Source organism: Heptranchias perlo, chromosome 40 (genome assembly GCF_035084215.1).
Source record: "Heptranchias perlo isolate sHepPer1 chromosome 40, sHepPer1.hap1, whole genome shotgun sequence".
Lineage (NCBI taxonomy): Eukaryota > Metazoa > Chordata > Chondrichthyes > Hexanchiformes > Hexanchidae > Heptranchias > Heptranchias perlo.
In genome coordinates this window covers 3,927,000-3,941,890 of record NC_090364.1, presented here as the reverse complement: position 1 = coordinate 3,941,890, position 14,891 = coordinate 3,927,000, and the positions used below count along the sequence as shown (strand labels likewise).

The 14,891-nt window shown below is 47.6% G+C and overlaps 1 protein-coding gene across 6 annotated transcripts in view; it reads right to left on the bottom strand.

The window, feature by feature from the left end:
• The window catches only part of LOC137305332 (voltage-gated potassium channel KCNC1-like), a 59,492-nt gene that overhangs the window by 20,703 nt on the left and 23,898 nt on the right, over positions 1-14,891 (bottom strand). For all 6 annotated transcript variants that reach the window (XM_067974174.1, XM_067974171.1, XM_067974173.1 and 3 more), the window contains exon 2: positions 6,429-7,362. In XM_067974174.1, the coding sequence (XP_067830275.1) occupies positions 6,429-7,362 (934 nt within the window). The remainder of the gene's footprint in view (positions 1-6,428; positions 7,363-14,891) is intronic.

Sequence of the window (14,891 nt, the reverse complement as noted above, 5' to 3'; positions counted from 1 at the left end):
CAGTCCTGGCTCAGGAGAGACAAACTCCCACTGACCGCATGATCCAGAACTGGTTTCCATCCCAGTCTGTCCTGCTCTCCGAATTGATAGTTTTTGTAAGGAAAAGAGAATCAGACCAATAGAATCCATGATGCCACTTTTATAGAGCCCAATTTCTAATTCTAAGTCCAGTCCATACACCTCCCCCTGTGTAACACACTGTCCAGTCCATATACCTCCCCCTGTGTAACACACTGTCCAATCCATACACCTCCCCCTGTGTAGCATAATGTCCAGTCCATACACCTCCCCCGTGTAACACACTGTCCAGTCCATACACCTCCCCCTGTGTAACATAATGTCCAGTCCATACACCTCCCCCCGTGTAACACACTGTCCAGTCCATACACCTCCCCCTGTGTAACACACTGTCCAGTCCATATACCTCCCCCTGTGTAACACACTGTCCAGTCCATATACCTCCCCCTGTGTAACACACTGTCCAGTCCATACACCTCCCCCGTGTAACACACTGTCCAGTCCATACACCTCCCCCTGTGTAACATAATGTCCAGTCCATATACCTCCCCCTGTGTAACACGCTGTCCAGTCCATACACCTCCCCCTGTGTAACACACTGTCCAGTCCATATACCTCCCCCTGTGTAACACACTGTCCAGTCCATATACCTCCCCCTGTGTAACACACTGTCCAGTCCATACACCTCCCCCTGTGTAACATAATGTCCAGTCCATACACCTCCCCCTGTGTAACACACTGTCCAGTCCATACACCTCCCCCTGTGTAACACACTGTCCAGTCCATACACCTCCCCCTGTGTAACACACTGTCCAGTCCATATACCTCCCCCTGTGTAACACACTGTCCAGTCCATATACCTCCCCCTGTGTAACACACTGTCCAGTCCATACACCTCCCCCTGTGTAACACACTGTCCAGTCCATACACCTCCCCCTGTGTAACACACTGTCCAGTCCATACACCTCCCCCTGTGTAACACACTGTCCAGTCCATACACCTCCCCCGTGTAACACACTGTCCAGTCCATACACCTCCCCCTGTGTAACATAATGTCCAGTCCATACACCTCCCCCTGTGTAACACACTGTCCAGTCCATACACCTCCCCCTGTGTAACACACTGTCCAGTCCATACACCTCCCCCTGTGTAACATAATGTCCAGTCCATACACCTCCCCCTGTGTAACATAATGTCCAGTCCATACGCCACAACCTGTGGAACAACAACAACTTGCATTTATATAGCGCCTTTAACGTAGTAAAACATCCCCAAGTTGCTTCACAGGAGCGATTAGCAAACAAAATTTGACACCGAGCCACATAAGGAAATATTAGGACAGGTGACCAAAAGGTTGGTCAAAGAGGTAAGTTTTAAGGAGCTTCTTATAGGAGGAGAGAGAGAGGCGGAGAGGTTTAGGGAAAGAATTCCAGAGCTTAGGGCCTAGGCAGCTGAAGGCACGGCCGCCAATGGTGGAGCGATTAAAATCGGGGATGTGCAAGAAGCAAGAATTGGAGGAGCCCAGAGATCTCGGAGGATTGTAGGGATGGAGGAGGTTACAGATATAGGGTGGGGCAAGTCCATGGAGGGATTTGAAAACATGGATGAGAATTTTTAAATTGAGGCGTTCCCGGACTGGGAGCCAATGTTGGTCACAGGGGTGATGGATGAACGGGACTTGGTGTGAGTTAGGATACGGGAAGCAGAGTTTTGGATGAGCTGAAGTTTATGGAGGGTGGAAGATGGGGGCCAGCCAGGAGAGCATTGGAATAGTCGAGTCTGGAGGTAGCAAAGGCATGGATGAGGGTTTCAGCAGCAGATGAGGGCAACTTCACAGAGGTGAAAGTAGGCGGTTTTGGTGATGGAGCGGATATGTGGTCAGAAGCTCATCTCATGGTCAAATAGGACGCCAAGGTTGCGAACAGCCTGGTTCAGCCTCAGACAGTGGCCAGAGAGAGGGATGGAGTCGGAGGCCTAGGGAACGGAGTTTGCGGCGGGGACCAGAGATAATGGCTTCGGTCTTCCCAATATTTAGTTGGAGGAAATTTTTGCTCATCCAGTGCTGGTTGTCGGACAAGCAGTGTGACAAATGAGAGACAGTGGAGGGTGAGAGGTGGTGGTGAGGTGGAGCACGCTCTCCAGCCCACACAGATCCCCGTGTAAAACACTGTCCAGTCCATATACTTACCCCGTGTAACACTGTCCAGTCCGTACACCTCCCCGTGTCACACACTGTTCAGTCCATATCCCTACCCTGTGTAACACTGTCCAGTCCATATACCTCCCCTGTGTAACACTGTCCAGTCCATACACCTCCCCCCGTGTCACACACTGTTCAGTCCATATCCCTACCCTGTGTAACACTGTCCAGTCCGTACACCTCCCCCTGTGTCACACACTGTTCAGTCCATATCCCTACCCTGTGTAACACTGTCCAGTCCATATACCTCCCCTGTGTAACACTGTCCAGTCCATACACCTCCCCCTGTGTCACACACTGTTCAGTCCATATCCCTACCCTGTGTAACACTGTCCAGTCCATATACCTCCCCTGTGTAACACTGTCCAGTCCATACACCTCCCCCTGTGTCACACACTGTTCAGTCCATATCCCTACCCTGTGTAACACTGTCCAGTCCATATACCTCCCCTGTGTAACACTGTCCAGTCCATACACCTCCCCCTGTGTAACGCACTGTTCAGTCCATACACCTCCCCCTGTGTCACACACTGTCCAGTCCATATACCTCCCCTGTGTAACACTGTCCAGTCCGTACACCTCCCCCTGTGTAACGCACTGTTCAGTCCATATCCCTACCCTGTGTAACACTGTCCAGTCCGTACACCTCCCCCTGTGTAACGCACTGTTCAGTCCATATCCCTACCCTGTGTAACACTGTCCAGTCCGTACACCTCCCCCTGTGTAACGCACTGTTCAGTCCATATCCCTACCCTGTGTAACACTGTCCAGTCCATATACCTCCCCTGTGTAACACTGTCCAGTCCATACACCTCCCCCTGTGTAACGCACTGTTCAGTCCATATACCTACTCCGTGTAAACACACTAAGTCCATACAGAACCTTTATGTAACACACTGTCCAATGTATACACCTCATTTAAGGTAGAAACAGGAGAGATAATTGATCAACTTAGAGAGGATAAAACCCCTGGTCTGGATGAATTGCATCCACAAATATTAAAAGAAGTTAGGGAAGAGATAGAAGAGGCACTGTTATATATATATAAAAATCCATTAGAAAAGGGAATAGTGCCAGAGGACTGGCGGACAGCCAATGTTATTAACATATTTTAAAAGGGAGATAGAACAATTCCAGGGAACTATAAACCAGTTAACTTAACATCGATGGTAGGAACGATAATAGAATCTTAACTCAAAGATGCAACAGAAAAACATCTAGAAACAAAAAATATAATAAAGAATAGTCAGCACGGATTTCAGAAGGGAAGGTCAGGCTTGACCAACCTTACTGAATTCTTTGAAGAAGTAATAGAAAGAGTAGACAAGGGTAATGCAGTAGATGTAATTTATTTGGATTTTCAAAAGGCCTTCGATAAGGTAACGCATTGTAGACTCATGGTTAAGGTCAGAGCGTGTGGAGTCAGGGGTCAGGTGGCAGAATGGTTAGCAAGCTGGCTACAAATCAGAAAACAGAGAGTGGGGGTTAAGGGTAGCTACTCAGACTGCAGAGGGTGTGAAGTGGTTTTCCACAGGGATCGGTGCTGGGACCACTGTTGTTCACAATTTACATTAACGATTTGGACTCGGGAATGGGAAGTACAATTTCAAAATTTGCGGGTGACACCAAATTGGGGGGTGTAATTAATTCAAAGGAAGAATGTATCAAAATGCAAGAGGACTTTAATAAACTTGCAGAATGGGCGTGTAATTGGCAAATTAATTTCAATATAGACAAGCGTGAGGTGGTGCATTTTGGTAGGAAGAATAAGGAGGCCACATAGTGTTTGGATAATAAGAGTCTAAGTGGGGTAGAGGAGCAGAGGGATCTGGGGGTACAGATACACAAATCACTAAAAGTAGCGACGCAGGTTAATAAGGCCATAAAAAGGCAAACTAAGCACACTGGGGTTCATTTCTTGAGGGATAGAATTGAACAGCAGAGAAGTTATGTTAAACTTGTATAGAAGCTTGGTTAGACCACACTTGGAATTACTGTGCACAGTTCTGGTCTACATGTTATAAAAAGGATATAGAGGCACTGGAGAAAGCTCAAAAAAGATTCACAAGGATGATACCAGAACTGAGAGGATACACTAATCAGGAAAGGCTGAACAGGCTGGGACTGAGAAGAGAAGGCTGAGGGGTGTCCTGATGGAGGTCTTTAAGATAATGAAAGGGTTTGAGAGGGTGGACATAGAGAAAATGTTTCTACTTGTGGGGGAGTCCAAAACTAGAAGTCATAAATATAAGATAGTCGCTAATAAATCCAATTCAGGAGAAACTTCTTTACCCAAAGAGTGGTTAGAATGTGGAACTCACTACCATAAAGCATAGTTGAGGCGAATAACATAGATGTATTTAAGGGGAAGCTAGATAAACACATGAGGGAGTAAGGAATAGAAGGATATGCTGATAGGGTGAGATGAAGTAGGGTGGGAGGAGGTTTGTGTGGAGCATAAACACCAGCATGGACCAGTTGGGCCGAATAGCCTGTTTCTGTGCTGCAGATTCGATGTAACCTCTCCCTGTGTAACACACAGTCCAATCCATAAACACAGTCATCCCTACACCTCCCCCTGTGTAAAACACAGTCCAGTCCAAACACCTCCCCCTGTGTAAAACACAGTCCAGTCTATATACCACCCGCTATGTAAAACACAGATCAGTCTATGCACCTCACCCGATGTAAAACACTGTCCAGTCTATACACCTCCCTTGTGTAAAACACTGTCCAGTCCAAACACCTCCCCCTGTGTAAAACACAGTCCAGTCTATACACCACCCGCTATGTAAAACACAGATCAGTCTATACACCTCACCCTATGTAAAACACAGATCAGTCTATACACCTCCCTTGTGTAAAACATTGTCCAGTCTATACACCTCTCTTGTGTAACACATTGTCCAGTCTATACACCTCCCTTGTGTAAAACATTGTCCAGTCTATACACCTCTCTTGTGTAACACATTGTCCAGTCTATACACCTCTCTTGTGTAAAACATTGTCCAGTCTATACACCTCCCCCTGTGTAACACACTGTCCAGTCTATACACCTCATGACTGTATTATGCATATATAGTATCAACACGATCTCAACAAGCTCAGCTTAAACAAAATAAATGGGATATTGGACTGAAAGTCCATGTTTGAGTTGGCTACCTCAGTGAGTAATGAGTAATCTATTGTCTGTTGGAAAGGTTTGCCCCTATGAGTGTTCCAGATATACCAGCAACATCACACCTGTGGTTGAATGTACAGTCACTGCCTTTAACCACTGTTGATGTTGGAACCTTTGTACAGATAAACTCTGCAAACTACCGATTGGTTGCTCCATCTCCCAACTGTCCAGACATTAAACAATCCTGCTGAGCTGAGCAACAATTGGAATGGGGAGTGCATGACCTTTGACCCCACATACTCAACAGGTTAAAGGGTACCATCGCCATGTTCAATTATAAAGTAAATTTTAATCATTGGTTGATTGATTGGGAGACTGTCACATCAGACGGAGTCTAATCCCCACTGAATGTCGACATCCAGTGTCACTTTATGTGAGAGTTTATTGAGCAAAAGTTTATCCAAAGCTCAAAAAACATATTTTCCCTGTTTTGCATTCCTGGTATCTCCTGAGGTTGTCAGCCCAGCCCCTGGGTTGACATCTTTCTGCTGGGTCTTCCTTGGAGACCATTCCTCAGGCACCAGCCACTCTCCAGCGACTCACCCAAGTGGACGACTGTGAGCCCAGACTGTTGAGTTTCAGTGGGCTGTTTGACCATGAAGGGAATCCCTGACAACAGTCATCCTCTGATCCTCTCGACCCAGTGTCCATTGCTCATGTGCAAGCCTTGACAGTGAGGGAGCAGGTACGCCACGTCACGGCACCAAAGCCAGTCCCGATCCTGTCCTCAACCAACGTCCCCCCACACCTGAGCCTCCAACCGGGGTCAGCAGATAGCAATCAGGAACGAGAAGAACCCAGGGGATTCCTCCCCTCCCCTTCCCTCACCCAAGGGTGCTGAATCTAACTGTAGCCACCCCTGCCTCTGCCCTGGCGGAGATCTGCTAACTCAACACCGAACTGGACTGTATGGTACAGCTACCCAGTGGATAAGCCCACTGAACTATCAGCAGTCTGGCCCATTAGTTATTTCAACATGACTCCCATGTCGTTTGAGCCTAGGCTGTTTGTCCGCAGTGGAAGCCTTACCTGCCCTGTTTATTTCGATGATCTCCTCTTGAGCCAGAGGGCAGGAGTCATCTTGGGCACTCCTCTGGGGGGACTTGATGTCAGGCTTGCAGTAGTTGGGTGATCCCGGCTGAGGGGCTCGAGGAATATGCTTGTTTTTCTTCTTTGGTAACTTCTGCTTGGCCATAGCCAAGGAATAGTACATGCCAAAGTTATTGACAATAACAGGGACTGGCATAGCAATGGTTAACACACCAGCTAAAGCACAGAGAGCCCCCACCAACATCCCAGACCAGGTCTCTGGATACATATCCCCGTAGCCCAGGGTTGTCATGGTTACCACCGCCCACCAGAAGCCAATGGGAATGTTCTTAAAGGTGGTATGTTTGCTGCCCGTTATGTCTTCAGGATCAGCCCCTATCCTCTCGGCATAATAGATCATGGTGGCAAAGATTAGGACTCCAAGGGCAAGGAAAATGATCAGCAGGAGGAACTCGTTTGTGCTCGCTTTCAGGGTGTGGCCCAGGACTCTCAGCCCGATGAAATGGCGGGTGAGCTTGAAGATGCGGAGGATCCGGACAAAACGCACAACGCGCAGGAAGCCCAGGACATCTTTCGCGGCCTTGGAAGAGAGTCCGCTCAGGCCCACTTCCAGGTAAAAAGGGAGGATGGCCACAAAGTCAATGATGTTGAGGCTGTTCTTGAGGAAGTCTTTCTTGTCGGGGCAGAACAGGATGCGCATCAAGAACTCAAAGGTGAACCAGATGACGCACATGCCCTCCACGTAGGTGAGGAACGCCTCCGTCTCAATCTCCACGTCCTCCACCACAGTGGTGACATTTCCCGTCGTAACATTCTCAGTCTTGTTCACCAGGTGGTTGAATGCTTCATGGGTCTCAAGGCAAAAAGTGGTGATGGATATCAAGATGAAGAACAGAGATGCAAATGCCACATACTGCAAAAAAAAAAAGAAAAAGAAAAAGAGAGAGAAGTTAAAAAAAAAGAAGAGCGCCAATTAATCACCATGGTAACACTGAACAGTTAGACCCCTGGGTAATGATATATAGGGCTAGGTTTCCCACCATAGTATGAATTATGTCTAACCTTCAGTGATGCTTTTGTGTCATCTGGGATCTGGAGCACACTTGCAATGTTTAGTTGCTACTCTGGCCTGTCCCCTTCAGATATAGAATCACACAACACAGGAAGAGGCCATTCGGCCCGTCGTGCCTATGCCAGCTCTTTGAGAGAGCTATCCAGTTAGTCCCACTCCCCCTGCTCTTTCCCCAGATTTTTTCCTTTTCAAGTATTTGTCCAATTCTCTTTTGAAAGTTACCAATTGAATCTGCTTCCACCGTACTTTCAGGCAGCGCGTTCCAGATCAGAACAACTCACTGTGTAAACAAAATTCTCCTCATCTCCCCTGGCTTTTTTGCCGATTGTCTTAAAAGTGTCCTCTAGTTATTGACCCTTCTGCCAATAGAAATAGTTTTTTCCCTATTTACTCTATCAAAACCCCTCATGATTTTAAACACCTCTACTAAATCTCCCCTTAACCTTCTTTGCTCTAAGTTTTAAAAATATCTTAGTTTTTTTTTTAAAAACTCAAGGGCAAAGTATATTGTAAGCATTTCCATCACATGATTCACTTTTTCTCATAATAGAAGGTACTCACTGTGGGGGAAGTGGTCGATATAAATCCTGAAGTCAATTAGAAGCAAAGAACTTGCATTTATATAGCGACCTTTCATTACGTCAGGGCATCCCAAAGCCCTTCACAGCTAATGAAGTATTTTTGAAGTCACTGTTGTAATGCAGGAAACGCGGCAGCCAATTTGCGCACAGCAAGATCCCACAAACAGCAATGTGATAAATGACCAGGTAATCTGATGTTGGTTGAGGGATAAATATTGGCCAGGACACCAGGGGAGAACTGTCCTGTTCTTCTTCGAAACAGTTCCAAGGGATCTTTTACGTACACCTGAGCGGGCGGACGGGGCCTTGGTTTAACATCTCGTTCGAAAGACCGCACCTCCGACAGTGCAGCACTGAAGTGTCAGCCTGGATTATGTGCTCAAGTCCCTGGAGTGGGGTTTGAACCACTCTATAACTCACTGATGTCCTCCAATATTCTCTACGTAACTCACTGATGCTCTCTATTGTCTATGTAACTCGCTGATGCTTTCGATTAAATATTGCGATGCAGTCATTAACACAGGACTCTGGCGGACTGCATTTACTGAGCCTGATGTGGAGGGCTGGACTCGGGTCAGTAATCCAGAATGCCGGCTAGGAGGAGTTACTGAGCTTGGCTCTAAGAACGAGCTGGATTAACATAATGAAGATGCAGTCATTAACAGCCAGGGGGCTGTTTGAGAGGAAATGCTGTGCCCAACAATGTGAAGAAACTAGATTTACACAGGCACACAGCTGGAATAACAGGATCCCTGTATCCCCCTTGGGTTAATGACTGCATGTTAGCACAGCTGCCTCGGTAGATCAGCATGGCTGACATCAGGACCACACCATATAGGGAATGACCGCCACGAAGCTGCCTCCTACGTGCTGGGAGCGTATGACGGGGCCTTATAATTTTCAACAAAAAGAAAGCACGGCTGTGAAAATCATGGTGGTAGATCTGCTGCTCGCCACTGTCCTGGAAACAGCTGTTGCCATTAGTAACAAGCAGGCATGTTCCAAACTGGAGTAATAATTACTCACCTCGTCACCCTCCCCATGAACGTGACAACACCACAGTTTTCCCAATGGGCTAATTAGTAAAAGGTTTGAGAAGAATTGCTTCAGAAATCTCCCCAAGTTTTACTCTTGCAGAAGTCGCTGATTGTCCCTCTTCCTGGAAGCACCTTCAGCAACTAATTCATTTTTACTATTTCTTCACCAAATCCTGTCTCGACCTAGTTCGCCGGCAGCCATTAACTGCAGTGGAGAGACTAATTGGCGGCCATTTAGTCAACTTTCACTGGGCTGCACCTACAGCTGGCTGAAACACCAGAAACAATGAATGAGCTTTATTTTCCCTCATTGCTTTGTTTTTCCGAGCTGCTATCTTATAAATTTCTCCTCCTCCCTTATGGGCTGTCACTAGGAGTTGCCAAATCATCCCGAATTGTCCTGGAGTCTCCCGGAATTAAAGGTTAATCTCCCGCCAGCAAAACAGGGAGGAAAATCACGGGGGGACATTTCCTTCCCCTGTTTGGCTCCGGAAGCCGGGCAGGCAGCAAAACAGCAAGGGGGGCGACAACGCGCCCAGAATGCAACAGGGAGCCCCTGGCGCATGGCGCCCTCTGGTCAAACCACGTGCTGGAAGGAGCGGTTTCTGGAGTGCAGGGGGGGGGGATTGTGGGTACTGTAGCCGCCATTATTGACCGACTGACGTATCGGCCAACCGATTTTCACTCGAGGTGACCATGACGGTTTTGGTGGTGACCATCCCATAACCTTGAGCGATGAAGATGGACCCAACAAGTCCACTTTCATTCATCAGCATCATGGAGTGGCAATGCTGGATCTACAATGTCTAATGGTGAGATCCGTTCGTCAAGCAATTTTGCACACAGTGATTTGAAATGTAAAAAATACGGGGATTATTTTGGAGTTGCATCCTGCTAACCAGGGGGTGTGTGGCAGAGACGCCTTTAGGAAAGGAACTGGTCAAATCATGCACCATGGGCAATGAAGCCAAAGCGGCAAGTTTGGAATTATTTCTGTTGAGCCGAGAGGAACAGGAGAAACAATCTGCCCCTCAACCCCCTCCCCCACCCCTGCCAAACTTAGCTTGATGTCAGCCGGGATGGGCTGATATCAGTAGGGTTGCCAACTCTGGTTGGGCATATTCCTGGAGGTGTCGTCACATGACCTCCTGCCTCCAAGCGCCCAGCCTCCACCCCCCCCAACACGCCTGTCAATGGTCGCCCAACACGCAGTTACGTGGAGAGACTGGAGAAGCTGGGGTTGTTCACCTTAGATCAGAGAAGGTTAAGGGGAGATTTGATCGAGGTGTTCGAAATCATTAAGGGTTTTGGTAGGATAAATAAGGAGAAACTGTTTCCAGCGGCAGGAGGGTCAGTGACCAGAGGACACAGATTTAAGGTGATCGGCAAAAGAACCAAAGGCGACACGAGGAAACATTTTTTTGACGCGGCGAGTTGTTATGATCTGGAATGCGCTGCCTGAAAGGGCGGTGGAAGCAGATTCAGTAGTAACTTTCAAAAGGGAATTGGATAAATACTTGAAGGAGGAAAAAAATTACAGGGCTATGGGGAAAGAGCGGGGGAGTGGGACTAATTGGATAGCTCTTTCGAAGAGCCAGCATAGGCACGATGGGCCGAATGGCCTCCTTCTGTGCTGTATCGTTCTATGATACTCGCGGCGCCCCACCTTCCCACGGCCAATTGGAAAGCGAATAAGACTCTTCATTACCCAATTGGATGATTCTTGACTGTCAGTCAATCAGCCCTTCATTTCCCCATCTCCGATATTTTTTATAACTAATAAACAAAAGTGTTTAAGGAAAATTAAAATAAAGCACAATTTTTTTCAATGCTCTTCTGATTTTTCTCCCTGGTTTTTGCCCCCTTCAGTATCCTGGGAGATTAATCTTCAACTCCTCGAGGCTCCAGGGTAATCCTGAAGGGTTGGCAACCTCAAGGTATCGGGAGGATTTAATCTGACGCGCGGCATCGGGAGGGCCGTTTTGGTGCCTCACTGCTCGTCATCTGAGGCCGAGGCCCCAAAACCCTGGGGCTGCTTCTTCACCTGGGTTAAAGGAGACCCTTTGGTTGCCCAAAGCTCAAAATCGACCCCCATGTGTTGGCATCAGCCACTTAGGGGTCGCCAACCCTTCAGGATTGTCCTGGAATCTCCAGGAATTAAAGATTAATCTCCAGGACACTTGCTACGAGCAAAACGCAGGAGATAAATCATAGGGGCGTCAAAAATAAACATTTTCATTTGCTTTGGACACTTTTATTTATTTGCTATAAAAAATATTGCAGATGGAAGGAAAGAATTTGCTTGACTAAGAGTCAAGAATCATCCAATCGAGTAAGGAAGAGCCATTTGGCCGTGAGAAGGCGGTGCTTTGCGAGGATGGACATGTCGGGCGACCAATGGTGGGAGTGTGTGGGGGCGGATAGGTTGGAGGTGGGAGGTCATGTGATGAAACCTCCAGGAATACGTCCAACCAGAGTTGGCAACCCCTATCAACGCTGGAAAATGCTTCTTTGAAAGTGGCAGTGTCCTTAGCTCTTGTTGTTGTTGACTTCAACTAACTTGTTAAAACCGTCACTTCAGCCTCCCCTCGTGGCCTAAAGGCATCAGCAAGGTGGGGCATTAAAGTCTCGTAAATCAGGTGGCCCCCGTTTTGCTTCTGGTTGATTCTTTGTTAACCGAACTTGAAAGGAACAGCTGTAGAGTCCATCAAAAATAGTCTCCAAGCCCCAAAGCTAGTAGGGGAGGAGGAGTAGGGGGGGGGGTGGGGGGGTAAGATGGGGGGGAGGGGACAAACCATCAGCCAAGGTTCTTGCTCCTGAACATCATCCAGTGACATGGGCCGTAAAATGTGCCCTTATGAATGTAGGAACATAAGGCTGGTGGGCAGAGATCACATCATGTAGAAGGTAAGTGGATTAACAAACAACATACCCACGGTCAATGTGATCTCCTGGACTGGCTTCAATTGCCTGAGTGGGGGGGGGAGGGGGGTCGGAGAGAAATTTTCCTGAGTTTTTTTTTCCCCCTTATTGGCCCTGGGGTTCTTTTTTGCCTCTCCCGGGAGATTACATGGCAGCGGGGTTGGGAGGGTGGCGAAGGGTCTAGTCATGATGATCCATCCATCATAAGCTTAATGGACGTTTCCTTGGTCTCGCTTAAGACAGAGTGGAGCTGGGCTACGATGGCCCCCACGGTTGAACAGCTGGCTGATGCTCACCGTCTCAGCACAGGTGAAGAATGGCCAACTTGGGAGCGGCACCAGTGGGGCTGCCGAATTTGCCGTAACAACAGCGACTGCACTGCAAAAGTAATTCATTGGCAGTGAAGGACTTTGGGATGCCTTGAGGGTGTGATAAGGCGCATTGTGAACACAAGTTCTTTTTTTCAAATGGGAGGTGGGGGGGCAGAGGAGGAATAAAAATCCAATTTGTTTTTAGTAGTGTTTGTTTTCAGAAGAAGAGCTGTTGCACTGTGGTGAGATGTTAGCATCGCCTGAGAATTATAACAAGGAAATCTGTGCCAAAATGACATGGCATCATCAATATTGAACGACGAAGCCTGAGGCCTTTGCTGTACTTAGTAACCAAGGAAAGAAAGAAAGAACTTGCATTTGTATATCGCCTTTCATGACCTCAGGACTTCCAAAGGCGCTTTACCGCCAATGAATTACCTTTTTGAAGTGTAGTCACCGTTGTAATGTAGGAAACGCGGCAGCCAATTTGCGCACAGAAAGATCCCACAAACAGCAATGTGATAAATGACCAGTTAATCTGTTTTTTAGTGATGTCGGTTGAGGGATAGATATTGGCCCCAGGACACCAGGGAGAACTCCCCTGCTCTTCTTCCAATAATCCCGCCTGGAGACAGCAAAACGCTGTGGATACTTGAGTTAGATTTTCCATAAAGAACACTTCTTGCCATGGTTTTCTTGGAGTGTAGACTGGTCAGTGATTGGAAAGCTGAATGGGCTGTCGGGTGGGAGATTGCACACTGTCAGTTTTACCGAGGTACTGATTTAGGTGTAACATTTCAGGATCCTACGGTGACCTCTCTGATATAACACTTTTCACGGCTTCAGGATGTCCCAAAGCACTTTACAACCAGTGAAATACTTTTGAGATTACAGGTAAACTCCCCTGCTCTTCTTCGAATAATGGCCTTGAGATCTTTCACATCCACCTGAGAGGGCAGATGGGGCCTCAGTTTAACATCTCACCTGAAAGGCGACACCTCCGACAGTGCAGCACTCCCTCAGTACCGCACAGGGAGTGTCAGCCTGGATATTCTGCTCAAGTCTCTGGAGTGGGACTTGAACCAACAATCTTCTAGACTCAGAGACAAGAGTGCTACCAACTGGGCCACAGCTGACACATGACCAAATGGGGCCAATGTGTCTTTTTTTCAAAAATTGGACAGGTTTGAAAGGGATTTGATTTTGCAAGATGACGTGCAACATCCCCGTCGTCCAGCAAACCATGTGACTGTTGTGATGTCACTGACAACAACAACTTGCATTGATATAGCGCCTTTAACGTCCCAAGATGCTTCAGGGGAGTGATTTTCAAACAAGATTTGACACTGAGCCACATAAGGAGATATTAGGACAGGTGACCAAAAGATTGGTCAAAGAGGCAGGTTTTAAGGAGCGTCTTAAAGGAGGAGAGAGAGGCGGAGAGGTTTAGGGAGGGAATTCCAGAGCTTGTGGCCGAGGCAGCTTAAGGCACGGCCACCAATGGTGGAGCGATTAAAATCGAGGATGCGCAAGAGGCAAGAAATGGAGGAGCGCTGAGATCTCGGGGGGTTGTAGGGCTGAAGGAGAGTTGGAGAGAGGGGGTGAGGCCACGGAGGGATTTGAACACAAGGATGAGAATTTTAAAATCGAGGTGTTCCTGGACCAGGAGCCAATGTAGGTCAGGGAGCACAGGGGTGCATGCATTGGCTACCAGCCTCAACCAAAGACTGGCTCCTTAAATGCCGGTCGCTTGTGAACCATCACTTTCCTGCTACAGAGAGCCGATTCCCGGCTAAACAGATGGCTGGAATGAAATATTTAACACGGCGCAATATTGCCGCGTGCCAGTGTTAAGTCCTCACTGCTGGTGTTGGCTTCTGCCTGCCAATTCCTTCAGTAATATTTAAGGACAAGCTCTGGGATTTAGAACCCTGTAAGCTTAGAAAGACAGGCTTCAGTCATTGCTTAAAGGGCCAGTAAATCATGCCTCATCGTAAAGCTGGATGACAGGCTGGCATCTTGCACCACTGACTGAGGCAGATCGTTGTTGTCTTGCAGAGGAAACATCAAAAACAAGTGGCTACCATTCATTGTTCGTGAAGCACCGTGGGATGTTTCTGGGAGACGTGATAAGGTGCTAGACCAATGCAATGCTTTTTTCAATAGGTCAGAATGTTGGACCGTTGTCTTGGACACTTGCCTCAACAGAGCTACCAACACCCCTTCCCATTGTACAGAATTCCAAAAGACCAACCTCTTTCCTATTTACTCCCATTGTGCAGCAATACCAATAAGACGAAGCCTTTCCCAATCATTTCCATTAAGTAGAATCTCAAAGGACCAAATCCCTTCCCATTCACTCTCATAAGACCCACTTTTCCCATTCACTCCCGTTGCATAAACTCCCAAAGGCCCCAAACCTCTTCCCATTCACTCCCACTTCATTGAACCTCAGTGGGCTCCACCTCTTCCCATTCAATTTCATTGTTTAGAATCCCTATGGGCACAAACTCTTTCCA